Source organism: Triturus cristatus, chromosome 4_1 (genome assembly GCF_964204655.1).
Source record: "Triturus cristatus chromosome 4_1, aTriCri1.1, whole genome shotgun sequence".
NCBI lineage: Eukaryota > Metazoa > Chordata > Amphibia > Caudata > Salamandridae > Triturus > Triturus cristatus.
Genome location: NC_140585.1, coordinates 1233922802 through 1233950290, shown reverse-complemented (window position 1 = coordinate 1233950290; position 27489 = coordinate 1233922802). Strand labels below are relative to the sequence as shown.

At 47.9% G+C, this 27489-nt stretch overlaps 1 protein-coding gene across 2 annotated transcripts in view; it reads left to right on the top strand.

Moving 5' to 3' along the window:
- Positions 1-27489, top strand: part of LRP1 (LDL receptor related protein 1) — a 1298976-nt gene that overhangs the window by 838455 nt on the left and 433032 nt on the right. For both annotated transcript variants that reach the window (XM_085654639.1, XM_085654638.1), the window contains exons 59-62: positions 400-587; positions 11256-11461; positions 12281-12469; positions 13429-13577. In XM_085654639.1, coding sequence (XP_085510765.1) covers positions 400-587; positions 11256-11461; positions 12281-12469; positions 13429-13577 — 732 coding nt within the window. The remainder of the gene's footprint in view (positions 1-399; positions 588-11255; positions 11462-12280; positions 12470-13428; positions 13578-27489) is intronic.

The window sequence follows — 27489 nt, the reverse complement described above, 5'->3', positions numbered from 1 at the left end:
TGTTGTGTCTGTTGCTGGTGGATGGGTTAAGGGTGTAGTGGCTGACAAAAGTGTGGCTAAGCCTGAGGTTGGTTGGCTTTTTAACTGCTTCAACCTGTAGTTACATGGTTCGTTGGTTGCCTAGATCCTGTTTGCAGTTATCACTTCCTGTCTGATCCTGTTGTTTCATTGCTTCTCGATGGAGTGAGTCCATATTTACTTGAATCCTGGCTGGTTTGAAGCTGTAGGTGCCTGATTTCTGAACTGATCTTTTTTAGACTGTTTTTGCTTGATGCCCGACTTTGCTGGTTCATTAGTGATTAGATTCCTGGCTCCCTGTGTGTATAGTTGCCTGGTTCTTAAACTATAGCAGTGGGGTGCCTTCTAACTGAAGTTCCTATAATTTTTTTTCTTCCGTAGGTTCTGCACCGGACCGGCTTGAGTAATCCAGATGGACTGGCTGTCGATTGGGTTGGTGGGAACCTCTATTGGTGCGACAAGGGGCGGGACACCATTGAAGTGTCTAAGCTCAACGGAGCTTACCGTTCAGTGCTTGTGAGCACTGGTCTAAGGGAGCCTCGGGCACTAGTGGTTGATGTGCAAAATGGGTAAGACGTGTGAAGAATGTAAGCAAAAAGATATGCACTTGTAACCAGACTGTTGTTGTCCATTTCAGTTAAATTAAAATAGTTGTGCAGGAAATGTCAGCAGCTTGGTTTGGCAGAAAATAAATGAGTAAGCAGCAACCACTGGATACAGCTCTAAATGCACATAACATCTCTGGTATGGGGTACTAGTCAATATTGCCTTCTGTAAAACATATGTTCGTAGCATGTGTGGCTGTAGAAAGGCATGCTCTGCATACTCCTGACTCATAGTATTGGGCACTGATGTTTGCAAGTTGGTTTTCTTTGAAGTCTGTTTCAAGTCACCAGTTCTGTTGTGCCTCCACCCTTTACTCACAATGCACCAGGTCAAAGACTCCATCTCAGACTCTTTTTTAGGTCTCGCCTAGCTATTGCGATAGCAATCGCTAGGCGAGACTCTAGTAAGGGGCTCCCAAAAGTGCTCCCAAAAGCGGATTGCATGGCGAGCACGCGCACAATCACGTGCATCGTGCCGCCATGCAATCCGTTTGGCATCGTACTTCAAAGGGTCCACTCCCCCGCTTGGAATGCGCTCCCCCGCCAAGCGCGCGCACAAGTCCTTTCCGTGAAGAAAAGAAACCACAGATACAAGCAAACGGGATAATTACAGAGATAAAGGATGGCATGAACTATTATTTTCATGGTGAAAGAGGGTGCATTTAATAACGGAAGGTCTCGGCTAGTAGATTCCGTGGCTTGCTGCGTCTCAAGCACTTCCGACTCGGCACATCACGATGCTGCGCCTAATCTGTCAGAACGGCGGCCCCGTCTTTATTTTCATCTGCATGAGGTGGCTCGCCCAGCTAATTTTTTCTTAACTTTGAAAACACGTTATCATAATTTAGCTTAGTGCGGTGCCCTTTCATTTCTCTTCTAGCATTGCAAACACACACTGGTTAGAACAGTGTGGGCAGAGCATCTGTTGTCAGTGACAGCCCCTCATGTGTGTAGGGCGGGGGTGACTTCTTCCTGACTGACATGATGTCATTTACACTGACGTCATCACTGTGAGAAGCGGAGTATGTATACATTCCTCATGCTAATTTGCAGTTTCAAAGCCTGAATACTCCCACATTGATTTGGTCAGGGAACGTCCGTAAATCTGCATATAGAGTAGAACCCTAGTTGCACAGAGTTAAATATAGATTTTAAAATTAATAACCTGGTTTCGCACAACTCCACTACAATATATATTTTGCCGATAAATGTATCCCACAGCACACTAAAGTTGTTATTGTACAATATTCCATCGACTTTGGAAGGATGATTGTTCAAGCACGCCGTGAATGCAAAGTGACCCCCCCCATACACAGGATGTGGGGAGGAGCCTATTGGACTCCTGTCTCATAGTTTAGGTAGACCTTAAGATGCATGTGGGGGTTCTGGAGGGATGGCTTCCTTCGCGCCACAGGGGATGCAGGAGTTTGTGTTACGCCCGTGTAACTCAGTGGTTTAAGGCAGACGCGAAGACGCACATCTCCGCAGCAGGCGCGCAGCCTCGGAGCTATCTTAAGGAGTGCCAAGCTTCAAGGTCCACACAGAGGCGAATGCAAAGCAGAGCAAACAGCGACCTGTGCACAGCCTGCCAGTATTATCCTCCGCTGGCACATTTGCAAATTAGTGCAGAGCCGAGCGCGCACATCCGGGCACAGTACAGAACCTGGGGTTTATCTACTCATGCAAATCACGGCGGGTGTTTACCTCCATGCCTCAGGAGCTCTGGAAGGCCAGCAGCAACAGGTACAGAGGTCACACAGGGTTGAATGGGCGGCACAAGAAGGAACAGCCTGTGTTAATTATTTATTCTGGCATCCCAAAAATATCAATTACACTTTTTCGTCATTAAAAAGTGACTTGAGCATGGACGGAAATCCGACCTCTGGCAAAACTTTGCAAGAAGGTGAGAAAGAGGGTGTGGCATTACGACCCGAGCTCCCCACTTTGTAGCTGGGGAAGCAGGTTCGAGTCTCGGCGTCGCTCAACATCCTGTGATTCTGGGCAAATCACTTAATCTCTCCATGTTAACCAACAAAACTTGTGCTCATGTAAAGGGCTCCAATATCGTCTAGTTGAGTTCGCGCTATCTAAAACAAACAAGCATTTGCAATGCAATAGGTCTCGAGTTTATGCAAGCTTAAGCTATTGGCATTGTAAATGACAATGCCTTTTATTTATGTCACAAAAACAAAAATAAAAGGCATTGTTATTTGCAATGTCAATAGCTGAAACTCGCGTAATTGCGACACCTATTGCATTGCAAATGCTTAGTTTTTTTCCCTGTCATTGGGAAGTGCCTGCTCCAAGACCAAGATTTTTCTTTACTGTGTCCACCGGGCCGAGCCGTTGGTGTTTTGACTCCTGCAACAGGAAAACTTCTGTAGATATCACTGGTCTAGAGTGTCAGCTGTCAGGACCTTCGTCTCCACTGACTACACATCTTGGCTAGATCATGACATGAAGGACTCTACTTCGAGCTGTGTAGAAGCAGCTTCTTTCAAGGGATCAGGTCATATTGGGTAGAGGAGTTGGCCTAACGGCTAGGGCGGTCGACCTCGAATCTGCGGAACTGGGTTTTAGTCTCGGCAGTGACACTGAACATCCTGTGATTCTGGGCAAATCACTTAATCCGTGCCTAACAAAAAAATGAATGTGTCCTCATGTAACACAACTGGTACTATGTAAAGTGCTCTGATTCCGATACCTTTGAGTCAAGTTTGTGCTATATGAAACTCCGTAAAAATAAAAAATTGGAAAATGACAGTGCAGCGTGAGGGGTGTTATGGAGAGAACGCCATTCCAGTTGTCCCCGGGTGCAATGCAAATTTCTCCCTTGATTGGACCAGCATAAGGTGTTCAACTTATGCTTGCCCCCCGAGCGGCTTGCAAAGCGTTTCAATGCAAAAACAGAAGAAACAAAAAGAAGTCCTGCATCCGCATGAGTGCTGTTGGTCACACCATAAAATACAGTGGCAAGACACCAGATCTCTACGGCGCAGCAGGGGAAGAGTCAGTCCCATCAGGATTTCAACCTACAGGGAGTAGAGCCCTCTTTCAACGCCTCCTAGACGAGCTCAAGAAGGCGGATGTCCCAACACTTAATGACAAGGCCACACCTAAAGCCTTTGTTTCAGCTTTAATGCCTAAGAGTCGATCCCACTGGGGTCGAGCTCGAAAGTCCCAACAGTTCCAGGTCAAGCAAAAGTCCCCTTGAGGAAGTCTGGCACAGAGCCCTGAAACTGACAACAAGTGGCAATGACCTTCGGATCTGACTCATACAACCGATGCCTTTTAACCCTGAGAGGCACCCTCGGCTCAGAGGAAGCCCCGAGCCAGGAGTGTAGAGCAACGCCATTCATCCATACCGTTTCCACCCTAGACCTTGAGAATCCCATCAAGAGGCTGAAATTCCTTTCAAAGATGACTCCCACTCATACCACGAGAAAAGAACCCTCAACCCAGAGTTCAGACTCAAGACAGGTCCCTATTGTAGTGCAACTCCCTGAGGTGTCTGATGTCCATTAGAAGAAGATCTTTGTCCATCCCACTACGCAGAAGATCCTTACCAACCGACCCCCCTCCTTGCAGGAACAACCACACACTCTTCAGATCCCCAAAAGGGGAGGCTAACTTTTGAAGAGAAATTCACCCAGTAGTCGCACACCTTCCCCCGTACCTAGAAAGGCTAGGTACAGGGCCACAAGTCCTGCTCCCTACTCCTAGTTTCCCTACAACACCAACACCACTACTGCGTCCAGGCACCACATAACTTTAGCAGTAGCCAATCTCCTCCTCACATTCAGGCCACATGGACTTGGACGTAAGCAGCCCATATGACTCTAGGGAACTATATTGTGATCATGGTTAACCTGGGGAGAGAGATGACCCCTGGGAGTACTATACCCTTCTGGCGACACCACCATTTAATCCGGACATGGATTGTCTTATGTTAGTTTTTTTTAGCATATGGCATCAGCAAATAATGGGCCAAATGTTTACATAGTACATTGTATTTATGAGAATTTTTTTTTTTTTGGTTAAAGGTTTATTAACATTCCTGATAGGGTAAATTCAGGTGCTTGGCCTATAAAAACTTAAAATTAATTGTAGATATTTTGTGTAGTGGAAAAGGATTTTATAGTTGTGAGAAAGTGGCTCTGTATATACTGTTCCCAAATAGGTACAGTGTGTATAGAGTCCACAGTCCCCAGAGATTTGGCAGAGGCTAAAGTTAGATATAACCTTACTCTCTAAAGTGGTAGCTTGGTAGAGCAGTAAGGCAGTATCAGAGGACAGTGTAAAGCGTTTGTTGTATACACTCAGTCAGCAAATGGACTCACACACTCAATAACTGAACTTATTTTAGAACCAACAATAGGTATTAAAATATTCTTTCTCCGAATGAAATGCTTTAGGTAAATACTTTTGCAATATGCAATTGACTTTTGTAGATAGTTACAGGTTGTTGCAATAGGCAACACAATTTCAAACACAATAATGCATTGAGCTCAATGGGAGTTTTAAGTTATTTGCAATAGATTACTTTCAGGATTACTTTTGTAACTCCAGGACTGAATCCTAGATTCAGTCCTGGGACAGTTTTTAGAAACAAGTGATATAAATCGACTTAGTTACTGTTATGATTTTTAGGCAATATTTTGCTATTTTAAAAGTTGAAACTTGGAAGAAATTTCATAGAAAACAGTCAATGATTCCCTATGGGAGAAAATTCAAGTTGCAGGTATGGTATGTTCTCGTTACTTTTGTAATCCAGTACTGGGTTCCTAGACTCAGTACTGAGACCTCTATCTAAAACAGGTAAGTAATTACGTTTTCACAGTTGGTACGATTTTTAAAGAATATTTGTAGTTTGCAAAAATCGACACTTGAACCAGAAATTTCACAGAAAAAACAGTCAATGATTTCCTATGGAAGAAAATTGGGTTAATGGTAAGTACGGTTGTGAATATTTTTCAGGGTCAGTGCTGGGCACCAAGATCCAGCACTGGGATCTCTCCTAATAGCAGGTGAGTATTTTCGTTTTCGTTACTCGGTTGATTTTTGGTGACTATTTTAAGTTTTAAAAACTCCACACTTAGAAGAAATTTCAGAAGAAACCAGACAGTTACCCTATGGATGAAAATGGGGTTATCGGCTTTTGGGCAAGTACTCGACTGGCAGAGTTATGGTTCTGGGCACAGACTCGGGGGGGGGGGGGGGTCTCCCAGGGTCAGGTAAGTACAGTTGTTACACCCTCAGCGGCACAGGGGAAGCTGGGTGCAGAGTGAGTTAGGCCCAGTGTTATCCTATGGGCGGCAGGGGGGCCTTGGTTGTTGGCTGCTGACTAGCAGGCCACACGGCTCCTGGTCACTTGCTCAGGGCAAATGGGGAAGAAGATAGGTGTAGAGGTTGCACTGCCATGGCCACTCGGGCGGCTGGGTGCAGGGTGCTTTTGAGCCTTCGGGCGCTCAATGGATTTCAATGGGAAAGCTCCTGGTGGAACAAAGGCTGCAAGCTCGGGGACAAAGATTTTTCAGGTGCCACCACCACTTCGAGAGGTAAATTGCGTAGTTGGAGGATAGGTAGGTACGCAGGAGTTGGGCACAGGGGGCCGCAGGGCGCCGGGTGCAGGAGTGCCTTTTGGTGTCGGGAAATCTTACCTTCTGTTGATCGCGGTTGGGGGGTACCTGGTTCTGAGGCTGCAGGCGTCGTCAGGAGCGTCGAGGTGAGTCCTTGGGTGCCGGATTCGGGGTCACAGTCGCCGGGGGGACGTCTTTGGGGTTTTTGTTCACTCCGGCACAGGCCAGGCTTGGCGGCTGCAGAGTGTGCAGGGTTCGCGGTTCCGGACTGATGCCAGGGTTTAGAAGCTGGTTTTGAGCAGAGCCTCTGCTCATGAGAGTCCCAGGTGCTTAAAGCCAAAAGGTAGCCAGGTCCTCCAGGGTTTGTGAGGTTGCTGGCCACAAGAAGTGCCGGGATGTAGCAGGAGCAGGTTCGAGGGTCGACAGACCGGTAGGGCTTGGGCCAAAGCAATTGGTGTCTTCCTCTTCTTAGCAGCTGCACGGCAGGTCTTCTTTATTCTTGCTCTTGTTTGATTTTCGGAATCTGGAATCTAAGGAAGGAAGGTTCAGGGTGCCCCTAAATACTAGATTTAGGGGCGTTACAAGTAGGTAAAGGGCAGGGACCAATTGGTCCCTGTCCTGGGGAGGGGGTACACCCTCTATCCTGTCACTCTTCTGTGGAAGGGGGCAGTAGCCTAGTCCTGATTGGGCAGGGCCTCCCATCTTCAAGATGGCGAGCGCCCGGAGATGTGCTTCACCTCGCCTCCCCCACCTGAGGGGTGGGGTTGGCAGGCTGGCACATCCCCTGTCCTTATTTGGGGTTTCCGGACAGGCTTCCCGCCAGAGTGGGGGCAGCAAGTGGACTGCCCTCTGAAACCTGACCTACAATCCACGTCTGGTCTGGGAAGCTGCCTAGGCTGCCACACAGGAGACATGTTGCTGGACCCCTGGGCCTGCAACAATGCACATCCTGGGCGAGGTGCTTGGTCTCCTTCCCCAGGATGGGCAGGGGGAAGCTTCAAAGGCATGCCGCCTCTGTGAGCTTCTCCAGGCCACTTACTGTACCCAGCAAACTGGCCCTCACCGGTTCTGACACCCACTCTGGCGGGAAGACTGGCTGGAAACCCCAAATAAGGACAGGGGATGTGCCAGCCTGCCAACCCCACCCCTCAGGTGGGGGAGGCGAGGTGAAGCACATCTCCGGGCGCTCGCCATCTTGAAGGACTAGGCTACTGCCCCCCTCCCACAGGAGAGTGGCAGGATAGGAGGTGTACCCACCCCAGGGCAGGGACCCATTGGTCCCTGCCCTTTACCTACCTGTAATGCCCCTAAATCTAGTATTTAGAGCACCCTGAACCTTTCTTTTCCAGATTTCGAACAAGCAAAGAACAAGAAGAAAGAAGACCTGCCGTGCAGCTGCTAAGAAGAGGAAGACACCAACTGCTTTGGCCCCAGCCCTACCGGCCTGTCGACCCTCGAACCTGCTCCTGCTAAATCCCGGCACCTCCTGTGGCCGCAACCTCACAAACACCGAAGGACCCGGCTACCTTGGGACTCTGAGCATCTGGGAATCCCACAAGCAGTGGTTCTGCTCAAAGTAAGTATCTGGAACCGCGAACCCTGCACACCCTGCACCCACCAAGCCTGGCCTGTGCTCGAGTGGACAAAGACCCGAAGACGTCCCCCCAGCGACTGTGACCCCGAATCCAGCACCCAAGGACCCCCCTCGACGCTCCGGACGACGCCTGCAGCCTCAGAACCAGGGACCCCTTCAACCGTGACCAGCCGAGGGTAAGATTTTCCGACACCAAAAGGCACCCCTGCACCCGGCGCCATGCGGCCCCCTGTGCCCAACTCCTGGGTGCCTACCTATCCTCCAACTACCCAACTTACCTCTCGAAGTGGTGGTCACACCTGAAGAATCTTCGTCCCCGAGCTTGCAGCCTTTGTTCATTTTTGAGCTTCTCCATTGCAATCCATTGAGTGCCCGACGGCTCAAAAGCACCCTGCACCCAGCCGCCTGAGTGCCCCTGGCAGTGCAATCTCTACTCTACTCCCCCATTTGCCCTGAGCAAGTGACCAGGAGCCCAGCTCCCACAGCCACGTGGCCTGCTAGCCACCAACCAAGGGCCCCTTGCCTACCGTAGGATAACATTGGGCCTAACTCACTCTGCACCCGGCTGCCCCATAGGGTGTAACAACTGTACTGACCTGACCCTTGGAGACCCCTGAGTCTATGCCCAGAACCTTAACTCTGCCAGTCGAGTACTTAACCAAAAGCCGATAACTCTTTTGTTCCGTAGGGTAACATTGACTGGTTTCACTTGGAAATTCTTCTAAGTGTGTAGTTGCTAAACTTTAAAATATTCACCTAAAATCAACCGAGTAATGAAAACAAAATTACTCACCTGCTATTAGGCGAGATCCCAGTGCTGGATCTTGGTGCCCAGGACTGACCCTGAAAAGTAATTAGAACCATACTTACCTCTAACCCAATTTTCTTCCATAGGAAACCATTGACTGTTTTTCTGTGAAATGTCGATTTTTGCAAACTACAAATATTCTTTAAAAATCGTACCAACTGTGAAAACGTAATTACTTACCTGTTTTAGATAGATGTCCCGGTGCTGAACCTAGGAGCCCAGCACTGGATTACAAAAGTAAAGAGAACCTACTTTACCTGCAACTTGAATTTCCTTCCATAGGATAACATTGCCTGGTTTTTGCTGAAAAAGTTTAAAAGTGTCGATTTTGCAAACTTACAAATATTCGTTAAAAATCGCCTGTATAGCCAAAACACATTCTTTCAACTGTTTACAGGTGGTACCCCAGTGCTGGATCCAGGATCCAACACTGAGTTAGAAAAAGTAACAATAACCCCACTTACCCGCTAAGTGAAATTCCTCCCATAGGGTAACATTGGTGATTCTATGAGAGAAAGTTTGTGTCAACTTTTAAAATACCAAAATATTGCTTAGAAATCACTACTGTAACCAAAACGCTTTTACTCAACTGTTTACAGGAAATGTCCCGGGACTGAATCCAGGGTCCAGTCCTGTGGTTTGAAAAGTAATCAATTGCATTTAATTAGAAATCCCCATTAAGCTCAATGTATTATTGTGTTTGAAATTGTGTTGCCTACTGCAACAACTGTGTCTATTGTATTCAAAAGCCTACTGCATATTGAAAGTATTTATATAAAGCCTCTCATTCAGAGAAAGTATATTTTGAAATCTATTGTTGGTTCCAAAATAAAACAACCACATATTTTATACAAAACCATTAGCCTAGAGTTCTGTTCTTGAGTGTGTGAGACCATTTGCTGACTGAGTGTGTGCAACAAATGCTTTACACTGTCCTCTGATACTGCCTTACTGCTCGACCAAGCTACCACTTTAGAGAGTAAGGTTATATCTAACTTTAGCCTCTGCCAAACCTCTGGGGACTGTGGACTTTGTGCACACTGTACCTATTTGGGAACAGTATATAAATAGCCACTTTCCTACACTGTGGCTTTATTAAGACGAGGTGCTTAATACCAATCCCAATTATTTGCAGTGAAGCCATTATGTAGCTGTGTAACTTGTAATGACCAGTGCCTAGTACATTTACTTAAGATGGCTTCCTGATCAATTACAATGTCGTTGCAATGGAACTAGACAACACAGGGGCATATCTGCTCATGCAGAATGTCCTCACATGTAATGCACCCTCCCTTAGGGCTCTAAGGCCTACTGTAGGGGTGACTTACATATGGTGTATGCAGTATGCATGGTCATGGCACACAGGGAGTTTGTTGATTCGTGTTTTCAAAATGGTTTGCACAATTTCATGCATCCTGCAATGGCAGGCTGCATGCAGTTTTTGTGCAGGTTCCTTTGGGTGCACCAATACATTCTCCAGCCCATAGGGACCCTCTTTAGGACCCATGCACTGAGTACCAGATGTATTATTTACTAGGGACTTACAGGGGTGCTATAGTCCTTGCCAGTTTGAATACAATTAGACATTTACTGTTTTAAGGGAAAGCTCACTGACACTCTGTGCCTGGTTAGCAGGGACCTAGTGCACTTTAAGTCGAAAAGCATTAGTTCTAGGGCAAAAAGTGGGGGCAATCATGTCAAAAAGGGGCAGTTTCCCCTACAAGAGTTATGCTGTTAACCCCCTCAATTTGTATTTGGAAAAGAGTTATAAATTTCATGAGTGGAATTCCAGAAGATGGTCAGTAATAGTAAAGTCTAGTTTAGGTAATATGGACTCTGAATAAATGGCATGGATTTGGGTATAGACCCCTGACCCGAAAACGTTTTGCAGTTTACTCACTGTATGGCGTTTTACATTTCGCAGCTTGATAGCTGATAAACATTGTCACAAAAATGTACACTCGTATGAAGGACATTACCCTGTTATCTGTATGTTTGGTCTGCATTCGACTTGCTTTGTGAGTTCTCCCTGGTTTCTGACACAGACTTCAGGTCCCTGCCTTGACTGTTTAACCATTGAGAAATATTCTTTTGTACCCAAAGATCTCTTTAGGCTATTCTATGAAGAACACTCTAATTTTAGATGACTGTCTTGTGAACCGTCTTTGTCTGATAGTTTAGTCAGTAGCGTAAAAGAAGATATGGTGATCTGCTATATGATTTATAAAAAAGACAGTGTGAATCTAGCAGCATAATAATGGTAAAACACAGCTTTTGACAAGTAACTAAGTAGTGAAAACACTCTTAGGAACTAAAGTCAACAAGCATAATTCATTCTTAGGTGAACGATGGCCCGTTCATTTAAAATTAGCAGTGATCCTAACTTCTCTGTCCACACTTGTCACAGTTGTCACTTTTCTGCTCAATACTGAAACCAGTGCCTAAGGTTGAGTTAGGATGAAGGGATCTGGAAGCAGGCTTCTGTGACATATTGGCATCATGTTTCTCTTAATGCAAACTCTGCAAGAACTGTTGCTAACAAACTCCCCATGTTTTATTGAAGTGCTCTGCAGATCTGTGCTTATTTGAACAAGCTGCTACTTTGTACCTGCAGGTGTCTATTTTTAAACTTACCCTTTTACTTTTAACAGCTACCTATACTGGACAGACTGGGGTGACCACTCGTTGATTGGCAAGATTGGCATGGATGGTTCCAACCGCAGTGTGATCGTTGACAGTCGTATCACTTGGCCTAATGGCCTCACCCTGGACTATGTCAATAGTCGCATCTATTGGGCTGATGCTCGCGAGGATTACATCCAGTTCGCAAGTCTGGATGGTAGCAACCGACACACAGGTAGGGCATTCGCGAAGACAGAGTTTTAGTTCTGATAGATTGGTTAGGTCACTTTGGAAGTTGTTTGTTCCAGGCCATCACTCTAAGGCTACCAATTTGGTTTGTGAGTAAAGTGACATTCATGGCAGAAGTTAATTAACCACATGATGTAAAGCATAGGTAGGGTTGAACCTTTATGGTCCAACAGACCTGCACTGACAAAGGCCATGTCTTATTTTTAAGGTTGGCATAACACTGACTGCAGCAGGGTAGAGTCTTAAAAATGTAATAGACACTGCTGACTCCTTCGGGCAGTGCCGTTAGGGTAGCCCACACACAGCAATGACTGTAGTAAGTATGCCTTGTCACCAGGAGGCCCACTAACACAGTAGTAGTTTTGGAACAACTCACTACTCCAGTTTGTGTTGTGTCCCCTCTAGTCGGTCCCATTATATGTTAGGGAGTTTAAGAACCTCTTTGTGCCAAGTGCATTCTGAGAAAGCAGGGGTGACAGGGCATACTTGGGAAGAGCATTGGTGGAGCTGTGTATTGGCTCATTATGCCCTGCTGGAGCCGTTCATTTTTTTCAGTAGAATCATCGCTATGACATACTTTAGGCAAAGAAAAAAACGTTCAGATAAGTTTTCATTTATATTGCTGTGGAAATGTAAAACTGTCTGCTTCTCAAATTTTGTTCAAATTTTGTTCAGCATGATTTTTAAGCTATGCTTCCCAGAATACCTTGGAATGCTGGCGGTTCTTCACGGATGTTTTGTAGTTGTCTACTTGTATTGTGATCTGATAGAACTCTGGTGATCTTTTTTTATTCTTTTTCTGCAGTGTTGAGCCAAGACATCCCACATATCTTTGCTCTGACCATCTATGAGGACTACATCTACTGGACAGACTGGGAGACCAAGTCTATTAACCGGGCTCATAAGACGACTGGGGCTAATAAGTCCATGCTCATCAGTATCCTTCACCGGCCCATGGACATTCATGTTTATCACCCCTACCGACAGCCTGATGGTGAGGAGGATTACAGTCTTTGTTATTGTTAATTGGCATTTGTATATTACATAATCTGCCATTACTGTTGTGTTGCAGTGCTTTAAGTAGTAATAGTATGCGGGTAAATCAGTGAAGATTTTTCCGGGGGTTTTGTGGATGTGTGTGGTCAGTAGGAGTGTGAGATTCTGTTGTGTGAGATCAGAGGGTTGTACCGAATTACTTGCATACTTTCTTGGTTGGTATGGGTACCCATTTCCTTGCAAATAAATGTGTGAGAGGAAGGTGAAGGAGGCCTGCCAAATCACAAATCATCTGTAAAGTTGTGATGTGATCTATGTCAAGAGAATTTATAAGTCGAGATAGCAGCTAATTAGATTGTATAGTTGTAATTTGGTTTTTCTTTAGAGCCTTCTTTCCCTTATGAGCCCAATGCACTTTTTAGCTGGTCCAGTTCTATTATTTGTTTTGTATTGTTTGCATTGTTTGAAGAGTGTTTAATTTCCCTGACAAAGATTTTTAGCACTCCGACTTGCATCCTGAAAAGCGCAAATCTCAAATCTCATGTTAATGGTTTGGCTTGGATGAGGAGCTTCAGGTCTGACCATGTCATAGAAGTGTGGTGTGTCAAATGTCAGTGTCAATAAGCGTGGGATGTTGGAGAGAGTTTAGAAATAGATGCAGTTGCCCATGCAGGTACATACTGTCTTTAGGACGGACATAATTATACATTGGAACCGCCATTGATGTGCATCAGTAAGGTGTTTATGAAGTATATACTGCCCTTTGGCTTACGTTCCATTGCAGTAATAATTTCCCAGCATCTGTGGTTTGCATTAGGAACAGTGGTTTTAAGAGGTTGTCGTCCTGGCTTGCTTGAAACTAAGCTGGACAAGCATAGCATTACCCTGTATATTTTCATGTGTTTTCCATGAATGTGCATTTCTTGCTCTCACCACTCCCCATCTCTTCCACTCCAGTCCCTGACCACCCCTGCAAAACGAACAATGGAGGTTGCAGCAATCTGTGCCTGCTCTCCCCTGGTGGGTCTCACAAGTGTGCCTGCCCCAGCAACTTCTACTTGGGTGCAGATGGCAGGACCTGCGTGTCTAACTGCACCGCCAGCCAGGTGAGTCGCTGTTGAGGGATGAACTTATGGCACATTGTGGCTTTAGTCTGCTGAACTAATAACACGTGGTTAGAAATTACTTTGTCTTTGTTGAAACATGGTTACTTTTTTTGAGCGGACAGTCCTGCTCCCTTTCAGGCTTACTTAGCTGTGTCTGTTAAATAACATTTTATGACCATTTTCACTTGTTGTCAAGCTTGCCACTCTCTGTATTTTTGCTATCCTGTTATCTGATTTACCCTGCTGTTGATGAGTTTGCATTATACACGACGTTTATGGCCTGAAATCATTTTTTTTTATTGCTTGTGCGTGTCTTTTATTATACAGCAATCTAATGCTTTAGATCTAGTCTAGTCTGTAGAAATAATTAGAATAAATTAAAACAATACTCTTATCGTTCAGATATACACTAACTCTTTCTTGCTTTGTGTTTATGGGCTTCACTTCATTGCATCATGTTGCCCCTTTTATTTTTGCCTAAGTCCTCACTCCCCCTTTGTGCTCCATATTCTGTCTATAGCTCCTTTCTTGCTTGCATACATTGCCCATTTTTGTATCTCAGTATCAGGGTGGTTAGTGGGTGGCGTGTGACAGTCAAACCATGAATAACGTTTCATATCAAATTGATATATGTACATCAGAAGTCCCACTGTTATGGCCATTGTATGGATTTCAGTGAATGACCCCCCCCCCCCCCCCCCCCCCCCCACCCCTTTCACAGTCTGTCTTCCCAACAGGATTGCAGTAACACTGAGGAAACAGTATACACACAAACCAAGTGAATTGCATGGGATATTTGATAGAAACTTCTAGCTGCAGATTTTTTACCTTACAAAATTCCCCAGATGTCAAACTGGATCCGGAAACTTTTGGTGAGACTTACCCCTGCGTGCTGGTAGGTGGCATCGTTCGGCTTCAGGTGGCTTTGTCCGCGCTGGAATTGATGTGCGCTTGCTATATAGGTGCAGCACCAGCGTGCTGACATCAGTTCTTTTCTTTCTGCACAAGTCAACACTTACACGGAGAGAGCTACCCCAATCACTTTTTTTTTTTGTTGTTTTTTTTACTTTTGTCGAATAATATTTGAGACTTTTTCTCCTGATGCATAGGATGTTCACCAGAAAAGCAGGTTTTAAACCAAGCAGCGCCGGTCACCGAAAGATGTATGTGACGGATCTGCACTTGGCTTGCTTCAGGTGTCTTGAACGAGAACATAACACCAAGACAGGTGAGGATTGCCGCACCATGTGTTCCAAGGTGTTGAAGGAGTGGTTCCCTCAAGCTCCTTGCTGCCAGATGTCATACAACTTTGCAATGGTCCAGATCTCGGTTGTGAGGAAGGTTCAGAGATCGTTTGCAAAGTTGTACCTGGCGAACGGCAGCCCTTTCCCAGTCATCGTTTAGGTCCAAAGAAAAGAGGTCTTTGACTTCACCGTGTAAGTCTTCAGACGACTGAAAGAATTTTATAAGGCCATGGACCTCATCTTTCGGCCTCCCGGCCCCTCTGAAGCACCCTCAGACGGGTTCACCATCAGCGCAAGTCAGGTCTAAGAGATCCATTGATGGGTCCAGAGTGGCGCCGGTTGAGCTACTTTGACGTTCCCCGGTATCCACTCCAGTGCTGATGCTCACCGTGCCACCAACTCCCACTGGAGGACCCGCCCCATCATTCCTGACTCCGATATGGAGCTGGACTGATGTCGTCCGGTTCCGACTAAGGGCAGACTAACCATATCATAGCCAGCGTCTTATTACTATCATAGGCCTAGACTACACTCCGAGCCACACCAGCTAACGAATAGCACAATATTTTCGTGGCTGAAGACGTGGTTCCCACATACCAGGTTTGACAGGTGACCAAAAGTCAGACCAGTCACTCCCCCTCCCCCATCAGCCTCTGGCAGCTGCAGCCTTGTTGGAAACTGGCTCTATATATACAACACTAAAATGAGGTATAGTGTATATAGAGACCAGGTGACCCCGGAGATAGGCAGAGGTTAAAGTTAGATTGAAACTTACTCTCTATTTATGATAGAGTGGTCGAGCAGTAAGGCAGTATCAGAGGACAGTGTTAAGCATTTGATGTACACACTCAGTCAGCAAATGAATTCAAACACTCAAGAACTGAACTCTAGGCCAATTGTTTTTGTATAAAAAATATACTGTTTTATTTTTAGAACCAAGCAAGCCTGGCATAGGTAACCATAAAATACTTTTCGGTAATAGGTTGCTGAATATAGAACAGTTTGAAAATGCATGTCTACAACCCACTGCCCTGGCATAGATCAGTCACCCCTCTAGCTGCCCACCTCTGCCAACTCCACCCCTCTGGTGGGGGAGACGAGGTGAGGCACAACTCTCAGTCCACGCCGTCTTGAAGCTGGGTGGACTCCGCCAACCAGGGACAGGAACATGCCCGCCTCCCACTGGAGGGTGGCATAATGGGGGGTGTACCCACCCCAGGGGAAGGGACCCATTGGACCTTGCCTTTTACCCACCTGTAACGCCCCTAAATCTAGTATTTAGGGGCACCCCTGAACCTTGCTTCCTCAGATTCAGACACACCAGAATAAAAGGAGGAGGACCGAACAGCCGTGCAGCAGCTAACAAGAGGAAGACGCCTACTGACTTGGCCCCAGCCCCACCGGCCTTTCTCCCCCTCGAACCTGCTCCTGCGAAATCCCGTGTGTCCTGCAGCCAGCAACCTCAAAAATCCCGGCGGACCTGCTTGCCTTCGCTTCCAAAGACTGCTTCCCCCGTGAACACCGGATTTGTTCAGCTGCAACCTCTGGCAGCAGCCGGAGACTGCAAATCCACCCCACTCTGCACCTGTCGTCTACGGCCCGAGCTCGAGTGGGCAAACACCATGGGGAGATCACCCCGGCGATCCTGAACCGAGAATGGGTGACCCCTGACCTGCCTCAAGCCTCCAGCCGACGCTGCAGTCTAAATCCAGAAGGCCCCCCCTAACCGCGACCAGTAGCTGGTAAAAAGATAAGAACCCAAAAGGCACCCCTGCACCTGAAGCCCCATGGCCTTGTGTGCCCAAACCGACGGTGCCTCACCAACCCCTAACTTCCCAACTTACCTCTCGAAGTGGTGATCGCACCCATTAGTCCTTCATCTCCTTGCCTGCAGTTCTTTTGCAAACCAGAGGTTCTCCATAGAAAACAGGGCGCCCCTATTCGAAACAGCACTCTGCACCCGGCCGCCCCAGTGCCGCTGAGGGTGCAACAACAGTGCATCACTGACCCTGGGGGACCCCTGAGTCTACCCCCAGAACCTCAACTCCCACTACCAAATACTTAACTAAAAAACGATAAGCATATGTTCGAGGCATGTGAGCTGTAGAATTGTATACTTGTGCATAGATCACCATCTGGTGTTGGGCTCTGATGTTTTCACTTTGTTTTTGTCCTGGAAGAAGTCTTTGTAGTCATGAGGTAGGTGACACCTCCTTAGGATGATCGTGCGCATGGGCATCGACTCCATCTTCAGATTGTTTTTTTCCGCCATCGGGTTCGGATGTATATTGCTGCGCTCCGGTTCAGAATCGTCTTCGAATCTTTCGTGGCGCAATCATTCCCCTCGACGGTATTGTTTCGATCATGGTTTTCCCCTTCGATGCGCATCATTGAAATTCAGCCACTTCGATTGAGAGCTTCGACGCGGGCCGCAAAGCCGACCATGCCAGCAGTCGATGGAACGGACTCCATTTAAAAAATGCCCCGGTGTGGAGCTAAATTTCCACACACAGACCTACACGAGGTTTGTAATCTGTGCCTCTCCCCGGAGCACGAAGAAAGCAGCTGCAAGGCCTGTCGATCATTCCGATCGAAGAAAACGATTCGTGACTGTCTGGCTCGACGTCACGAGATGAGACGCGGCACTAGCCCAGTGACGGACATCTTTGGAGAACAGAGTGACTCATCAGCACAGCGCCGATCAAGATGAAGAAATCTCTGTGTCTGAAGCTGACCACTCTGGCATGGAGGAAGACTCTCACATCACTCCAGGTCAACGAACCGTAAGTAACAAGCCCCAAGTCACCAAAAAAAACCATGAAGGCTCCGGTACTACCTTCGCCCTCAGGCCTAGGGAAACACCAAAAACATGATTCTGATGCCCCACCCGCTGGCCCAGCTATGAAACCGAAAGACAAAGCCTCCGGATCTGGACCAAGCTGGAAGACGCATCACTCCAGGTCAACGAACCGTGAGTAACAAGCCCCAAGTCACCCAAAAAAACATGAAGGCTCCGGTACTACCTTCGCCCTCGGGCCTAGAGAAACACCAAAAACATGATTCAGATGCACCACCCGCTGGCCCAGCTATGAAACCGAAAGACAAATCCTCCGGATCTGGATCAAGCCATCCACACGGTACCGAAACTCCATCTCCGGCTCCGAAAACCAAATCCAAGCATGGAACCGATACCGGCACCGAAAGACTCGTTCCAGAAATCTCATAAACCAAAGTTTTCAGAACCGGCAATAAATAAGCCCAAATCTTCGGAGCCGAAACCCAATGATAAGCCTTAAGATCCAATAGTTAAAGACAAAACTTCGGAACCGAAAGTTCCAAAAGACAAACCTTTGGCGCATAAAGAACATGCACCAAAGGATTCGGAACCGAAAAAATAGACTGCCCATAAAGTACTCTTTGAAACACCCAAAGAGAAGGAATTGCCACCTAACAAACTTCCTTTACAAGAACCAATGGATCCCAAGCAAAAGAAACTGCATATTGATCCAACAACTGGACATCTTGTAGCAACCCTTCCTAAGAAACGAAAACAGGACATTTCAGAGGAACACCATATACCTCCCACAAAGAGGAAGGACATGGGCACTAACCCCTCTCCCCCTTACATACCTCCCTCTCCTCCACCTATTGATCCTAATTTACTAATATCTCAATATAACTCACCACTAACTCATTTCTCCCCTGACCCTCAGGGGGATAATGACACAGATGAAGATACTAATAAAGAAGGAGATGGGGATAATGACCATCACACCATTCCACAAGACCCAGGTCCATGGGATGACTACGATAAAGACCCAGACAATACTAATGATCCGGACCTATATCCTTCCAGACCATCACCACCCGCTGATAATGTAGGATTCACACAGCTTATCAATAGGGCTGCTCTATATCATGGGGTAGAATTACACTGACCCATTAGAGGAGGATTTCCTCATGGAAACTTTCGCTCCATCCCAAAAATCAACTAATACATTGCCAATGTTAAAAGGCATGCTAAAGCATACTGATGAAGTATTCAAGGACCCAGTTAGAGCACGAATCCTCACCCCAAGAGTTGATAAAAAATATAAAGCTGCTCCTACGGACCCAGTTTATATTAAAGGTCAATTCCCTCTAGACTCCCTTGTTGTATCTAATGCCCGCAAGCGAGCCAATTTACAAGCCACAGGCGACGTACCTCCTCCTGATAAGGAGTCAAAGCTCAGACGCGTCAGGCAAACGCATTGCATCAAAAGCCGCTAATAGTTGGCGTATTGCCAATGCGCAAGCCCTCCTGGCACACTATGACAGAGCGCATTATGATGAACTGGAAAAGCTAATGCAACTTTTACTAGATCAATACAACGGTAAAGCCAACGACCTCATTCAAGAGGGTAAATTAATTACAAACACCTCTCTAAAAAATGTGCACTTGATGCCGCTGACACAGCATCCCGTGGCATTAACACCAGTATCTTGCTACGCCGACATGCTTGGCTTCGATTCCCAGGATTCAAACAAGAAGTACAGTCAGTGATACTAAACCAACCCTTTGACCAACAACATCTTTTTGGCCCAAATGTAGACTCTTCATTAGAAAAAATTAAGAGAGATACGGAAACTCTATGAGAGCCCTGCAATTACTCTCCAACAGAGGCTACTTTCGTCGCTCCTTTTATAGGGGCGGCTCCAAAACAATGTCATCAGAGAATACCTCCTCTTCTTCCAAAAATCAACGTTCCTTTCCCCTGGGGTACTATCGAGGAGGATATAGAAGAAACAACAATAGGGGAAGAGGCCAAAATAATTCCCCTGCAAACAAGCAGTGATTTACCTCCGATTCCACCCGACCATTCCACTCCTGTCGGGGCAAGCCTATCAAAGTTCCCACATGTCTGGAATTCCATTACAACAGACCAGTGTGTGAGAAAGTGACCTCTTTCTTGCATGGTATGCCCCCACTTTTTTGCTGAATTGCTGATGTACTTTGACTGAGTGTGCCCAGGGCTCCTGCCAATCAGGTACCCAGGGCCTATGTTCCTGCCCTAAAACTGTGTTGAAGCCTAAACCCAATTGGCATCTCTGGCCACATGTCAGCCCCTGGTAAACGGTACACTAGGTACCTAGGGCCTTGTGACCAGAGAAGGCCCCTAAGGGCTGCAGCACTTATTGTGCCAAACTTGGAGGCCCTGTGCCCTGACGCGCACACACTGCCCTGTCAGGCTGAGTGTCTGGGTGCAGGACAAAACAGAGAGTCGAGATGGCACACATTCCTGTGTGCCATGCCCACAACACACACTGCCCTGGCATACATCAGCCACCCCTCTAGCTGGGTGCCCTATGCCAGTGGTGTGAGCACAGGTGCTTGAGCCCTGTGCCCCTACAGTACCCAGGTCCATTCCAGGGCACTGTAAGTGCAGTGCTGCCATTTAAGAGTATATGCTGCTGGGAGGTCGTCAACACGAACTTCACAGCACCATGATGGCACCACTGAAGACTGAGAAGTTTGGTATCAAACTTCTCAGCACATTAAACCCGCACTGATGCCAGTGTGGGATTTAAAGTACAATGCACTACAGAGGGCATCTTGGAGATGCCCCCTGAACTTAACCCACAATCCATGTCTTATCTGAGGGGCTGCCTAGGCTGCAACACAGCAGACATGTTGCTGGACCCCTGGGTAGAGAGCCATCCGCTCTCCTTGGCCTGCAACAATGCACATCCGGGGCGAGGTGCTAGGTCTCCTACCCCAGGATGGGCAGGGGAAGCTTCAAAGGCATGCCGCCTTTGTGAGCTTCTCCAGGCCACTTGCTGTACTCAGCAACTGGCCCCTACCGGTTCTGACCCCCACTCTGGCGGGAAGACTGGGCAGAAACTCCAAGGAAGGAATGGGGGTGTGCCAGCCTCTGCCAACCCCACCCCTCAGGTGGGGGAGGCGAGGTGAAGCACATCTCCGGCTCTCGCCATCTTGAAGATGGGAAGCCCTGCGCAATTAGGACTAGGCTACTATACCCCCCCCCCCACCCCCCCCACAGGAGAGTGGCAGGATAGGGGGTGTAAAGGGCAGACCTATTGGTCTGCCCTTTACCTACCTGTAATGCCCCTAAATTCAGTATTTAGGGGCACCCTGAACCTTCCTTCCTGAGATCCAGATTCCGAAACAGCAAAGAAGATCAAGAAAGAAGAAGAGCTGCTAACAAGAGGAAGACACCAACTGCTTTGGCCCCAGCCCTACCGGCCTGTCGACCCTCGAACCCGCTCCTGCTAAACCCTGGCATCTCCGAAGGCCAGTAACCTCACAAACCCCAGAGGACCTGGCTACCTTGTGACTCTTAAGCAACTGGGACTCCCATGAGCAGTGCTACTGCTCAAAGCAAGTAACTGACCCCTGGCATCAGCCAGGAACCGCGAACCCTGCACACTCTGCACCCGCCAAGCCAGGCCGGTGCCGGAGTGAACAAAGACCACAAGGATGTCCCCCCAGCAACTGTGACCCCGAATCCAGCACCCAAGGACCCACCTCGACACTCCTGACAACGCCTGCAGCCTCAGAACCAGCGACCCCCCAACTGCGACCAGCAGAGGGTAAGATGTCCCGACACCAAAAGGCACCCCGGCACCCGGCGGTTCCCTGTGACCAACTCCTGGGTACCTACCTATCCTCCATCTACCCAACTTACCTCTCGAAGTGGTGGTCGCACCTGAAGAATCTTCGTCCCCGAGCTTGCAGCCTTTGTTCGTCTTGAGCTTCTCCATTGCAATCCATTGAGCGCCCAAAGGCTCAAAAGCACCCTGCACCCAGCCGCCTGAGTGCCCCTGGCAGTGCAACCTCTACTCTAATCTACTTCCCCATTTGCCCTGAGCATGTGACCAGGAGACCAGCTCCCACAGCCGCGTGGCCTGCTAGCCAGCAGCCACCAACCAAGGGCCCCCTGCCTTCCATAGGATAACATTGGGCCTAGCTCACTCTGCACCCAGCTGCCCCTGTGCCGCTGAGGGTTTACCAACTGTACTTACCTGACCCTGGGAGATCCCTGAGTATGCCCAGCACCTTAGCTCTGCCAGTCGAGTACTTACCCAAAAGCCGAAAACTCTCTGTTCGAGGCATATGAGCTGCAGATTACACGCTATGCATAGATCGCCACCTTGTGTTGGGCCTGGATGTTTGCACTTGTTTTTGTCCTGGAAAGTCTTTGGAAGTCACGAGGTATGTGACTCCTCCATTGGATCATAGTGCGCCTGGGCATCGGCTCCATCCTCAGATTGTTTTTTTTCCGCCATCGGGCTCGGATGTGTTTCTCGCGCTCCAGTTCGGAACCGTTACCGTTTTTTTTCTTTTCGACGCGCAATCCTTCCTTTTTCGACGGTATTGTCTCGATCGCGTTTTCCCAATCCACGCGACTCTCTACAACTACGAAGTCTTCGATTCCGGTCGTCGACGAAGGCCTTCGGGCCTACCTGGGCTTTATCATCTGGCTCATGGAAAGGACGCCATTTAAAAAGTGTCCTCAATGTGGGTCGAAGTTTCCCCACACTGATATGCATGAGGTGTGCAACCTCTGCCTCTCACTGGAGCACGAGGCCAGAGACTGTCCAGCTTGCACCTCTTTCCGCTCCAAGACGACGATTCGGGACCGACGAGCTAGAAGAACCATGGCTCGGTCATCGTCTTCGATCCCCGACGACATCTTCTAAGAGGGTGTCTATGTGTCAGAGCAGGGGCGGGTCGAAGAAGGACTCGTCAGCGCCTCTTATGCCGATGACTACGACGTCAAGGACATCACTCCAGCACAGAGGGTCGTGAGTACAGATGCTCGAGTCAGCCTACCCTCAGTGCCGAAAAACATTCTCGGGCACCGACAAAGAAGCCGTCCTTTCTCATCCACGCCGAGCACTGCTTCGACATCCAAGCCCTCGGCATCGAAGACTGGCACTGGCACCGGCTCCTCAACAGCGACAACACACTCTGTGCCAACCAAAAAACTGCCACCAAAGGGCCCCCACTCCCATGCTTCGATGCCAAAAAAGACCTCGGAACCGAGGAAACAGGTTCAGTCGGCCAAAGACACTGCAAAACTGCACGGTTCCAAACCCAGAACCGCTACCGAGTCGGCGCCGAAATAGCCTTTGGCACCAACACCATCGGCACCGAAGGATCTGCCCCCACAGAAGAACTGTTTCGCCCAGATCCTACCCAAAAAACTCTTGTAAAGGATGCTAAGAATGGTCACTTGATGCTTCGCTTCAAGAAGCGACCACTAGATACGCCTGCACCGGCTCCACCACCTAAAAAGAGAGATTTTGCTACCTCTCCATTAAGGATACCTTCTCCTCTAACTCCTCCTCCTCCACACCGCTCTCCTACACCATGCCCTACTCTAGTAGATGATGATGATGACACCTCTTATGATGCAGGGGGAGGTGCGGACGATCAACCACTAAGGAACCCTAGTCCTACTGGCTCCCCAGATCCCTGGGATGATTATAGTATCCTAGACATCCCTAACTTCCCACAAGAGGACATCTACCCCTCCAGGCCTTCCTCCCCAGAGGACACTATGGGCTTTATCCAGCTCCTACACAGAGCTGCCCACTACCACGGGGTTGACCTACACACAGACCCCGTGGAGGAGGATTTTCTCATGGACACTTTTGACACCACACAAGTCCACCTCAATTTTATCCATGCTTAAGGGGATCATTAAACACGCACCAGAGGTCTTTAAAGACCCGGTCAGGGCTCGAGTCATCAACCCTAGAATTGAAAAAAAGTATAAGGCCGCCCCTACTGATCCAGCCTACATCAAAGACCCTCACCACTAGACTCCCTTGTAGTCTTCAATGCGTGAAAAAGAGCCAATTCCCAATCATCAGATGAAGCACCACCACCAGATAAGTAGTATAAACTCCTCGACGCCTCTGAAAAACGAACAGCGTCACAGGTGGCAAGCAAACATATGGCGCATTGCCAATACTCAAGTGCTGTTAGCCAGGTACGACAGGGCACATTATGATGAGCTTGAGTCCATAATGCAGCACCTCCCAGACAGGTATAAAAATAGGGCCAATGAACTCATACAAGAAGGTAAAACCATTACTAACACCTCCATCCGTTGTGCCTTAGATGTAGCAGATACCGCCTCACGGGCAATAAACACCAGTGTCCTTTTGCGTAGGCATGCCTGGCTACGCATTTCAGGTTTCAAGCCTGAAGTCCAGAGTTCCATACTCAGCCATTCGATGAGCAACACCTATTTGGCCCTAATCTTGACGTAGTCCTTGAAAAAATGAAGAAGGATACAGACACAGCCAAATCTATGGGAGCCTTGAAGTCGCAAGCTCCCAGACGTTCCTTTCGCCGCTCATCCTTCAGAAGCATCCCCAGAGGCTACTCCTCAGATAACCCCTCCACTTCTTACAAAGCTCCCACCCAATTCACCTTTACTAGAGGTTACCAAAGAGGTGGTTACAGGGGTAACAATAACAAAGGCAGAGGCAAAACCAACAACTCCTGGTCTGCCTCCACCCCCACCCAATGACTTCACTCCACTTCTCCCAGACCATTCCACTCCAGTCGGGGGAAGACTCCAACAATTCCTTCCTGTCTGGACCAACATCACCTCAGACAGGTGGGTGCAACAGATAATTCAAATCAGGTTACTGTCTCGAACGGCCCCCAAACATACCACCCAAACAACGTCCAATGTCACAAGAACATTTGTTAATGATAAAGCAGGAGGGAATCTCCCTCCTACAAAAAAGTGCAATAGAACCAGTTCCCCTCCACCAACAAAACAAGGGAGTTTACTCCCTGTATGTTCTCATACCAAATAAGGACGGCTCTCTAAGGCGTATTCTAGACCTCAGACCCCTAAACCTATACATACGCTCAGACCATTTCCTCATGGTCACACTCCAGCAGGTCCTTCCTCGGTTTTCACAGGGCGACTTCCTTGCTACCCTAGACCTCAAGGACGCCTATTTCCACATTCCCATTCACAGCGCTCACAGAAAATATCTGATTTGTAGTGGACGGTCAGCACTATCAATTCAAAGTACTCCCATTCGGAGTGACAACAGCACCACAAGTGTTTACCAAGTGCCTAGCGGTGGTGGCAGCACACCTAAGAAGGCAGCACATCCATGTCTTCTCATATGTGGACGACTAGCTCATAAAAGCCAGCTCATACAACCAGTGTGTACAACAAACTCACGCCACTATCCAACTACTTCACGACCTGGGGTTCACAGTAAACCATGCCAAGTCCCATCTGCAACCGTCCCACACACAACAATACCTCGGTGCCTCAAAGGCACTAGCCTTTCCCAGTCCCGCCAGGATAGCAAGCATACTGGCTCTTCTCACCAAATTCCAACCGCAACACTGTCTTCCAGCTCGAGTGTTCATGCAACTCATAGGGATGATGGCCTCTTGCATATTCATAGTTGTGAGAAAGTGTCTCTGGATATACTGTTCCCTAATAGGTACAGGGTGTACAGAGTCCACAGACCCCAAGGGTTTAACAGAGGTTAAAGTTAGATATAACCTTACTCTCTAAAGTGGTAGCTTGGTCGAGCAGTAAGGCAGTATCAGAGGACAGTGTAAAGCATTTACTGTACACACTCAGTCAGCAAATGGTTCCACACACTCAATAACTGAACTCTAGGCCAATGGTTTATATATAAAAAATATATGCTTGTTTTATTTTAAAACCAACACTTGGAATTAAAATATACTTTCTCGACAGGAGATGTTTCATAAAAATACTTTTGTATATGCAATAGACTTTTTAGTAAACAGTTACAAGTAGTTGCAGTAGGCAACTCTATTTCTAAACACAACAATACATTGAGCTCAATGATAAATTTAAGTTATTTGCAACAGATGACTTTTTAGATTACTTTTGTAATTCCAGGACTGGATCCTAGATTCAGTCCTGGGTCAGTTCTCAGAAACAAGTGATGAAAGTCGACTTAAGTACTGTAATGATTTTTAACTAATATTTAGCTATTTTAAAAGTTGAAAATATTTCAGAGAAAACAATCAATGATTCCCTATAGAAGAAAATTCAGGTTATAGGTACAGTATGTTCTCGTTACTTTTGTAATCCAGTACTGGGTGCCTAAACTCAGTACTGGGACCTTTATCCAAAACAGGTAAGTAATTACGTTTTCAGATATTATACGATTTTTGAAGAATATTTAGAAATTGCAGAAATCGACACTTAGAAGAAATTTCACAAAAAAACAGTCAATGGTTTCCTATGGAAGAAAAATGAGTTAAAGGTAAGTATAGTTGTGGGTACTTTTCAGAGTCAGTGCTGGGCACCAAGATCCAGCACTGGGAGCTCACCTAAGAGCAGGTGAGTAAATTCGTTTTTGTCACTCGGCTGATTTTGGGTGATTATTTGAAGATTTGAAAAGTCCACACTTAGAAGAAATTTCAGGAAAAAGCCAGTCAATGTTACCCTATGAGGAAAGTAGAGTCTGCGGTTTAAGGGTAAGTACTCGACTCGCAGAGTTGAGGTTCTGGGCACAGACTCAGGGGTCTCACTGGGTCAGGTAGGTACAGTTGGTTCACCCTCAGCAACTCTAGGGCGGCCGGGTGCAGAGAGAGTTAGGCCCAATGTTATCCTATGAGGGATAGGGGGGGCCTTGTTTGGTGGCTGCTGTCTGGCAAGCCACGCGGCTGTGGGAGCTGGGCTCCTGGTCACTTACTCAGGGCAAGTGGGGAAGTAGGAAGATGTAGAGTTTTCACTGCCAGGGCCACTCGGGCGGCTGGGTGCAGAGGGCTTTTGAGCCTTCGGGCGCTCAATGGATTTCAATGGGAAATCTCCGGTTTGGAAAAAGACTGCAGGCTCGGGGACGAGGACTCTTCAGGTGCCACCACCACTTCGAGAGGTAAGTTGGGTAGTTGGAGGATAGGTAGGTACCCCGGGATTGGACACAGAGGACCGTGGGGCGCCGGGTGCAGGGGTGCCTTTTGGTGTCAGAAAATCTTACCCTCTGTTGATCGCGGTTGGGGTGGCACACTGTTCTGAGGCTGCAGGCTTCTTCAGGATTGTCGAGGGGGGTCCTTGGGGGCCGGACTCGGGGTCACTGTCGCCGTGGGGTCATCCTCGTGGGTTTAGTTCACTCCGGCACCGGCCGGGCTTGGCTGGTGCAGAGTGGGCTGGGATCGCGGTTCCGGGCTGCTGCCAGGGGTGAAAGGTAGTTTCTGAGTAGAGCCTCTACTCATGGGAGTCCCAGGGGATCAGAGTTCAAAGGTAGCCAGGTCCTCCGGGGTTTCTGAGGTTGCTGGCCACAAGAGATGCCGGGTTTGGAGCAGGAGCAGGTTCGAGATCGACAGGCTGGTAGGGCTGGGGCCAAAGCAGTTGGTGTCTTCCTCTTTTTTTAGCAGCTGCAGGGCAGGTCTTCTTTCTTCTTGCTCTTTTTTGTAGCTTTGAATCTGGAATCCGGGGAAGGAAGGTTCAGGGTGCCCCTAAATACTAGATTTAGGGACGTTACAGGTAGGTGAAGGGCAGGGGCCAATGGGTCCCTGTCCTGGGGTGGGTACACCCCCTATCCTGCCTCTCTCCTGTGGGAGGGGGGCAGGAGCCTAGTCCTGATTGGGCAGGGCGTCCCATCTTCAAGATGGCGAGAGCCCGGAGATGTGCTTCACC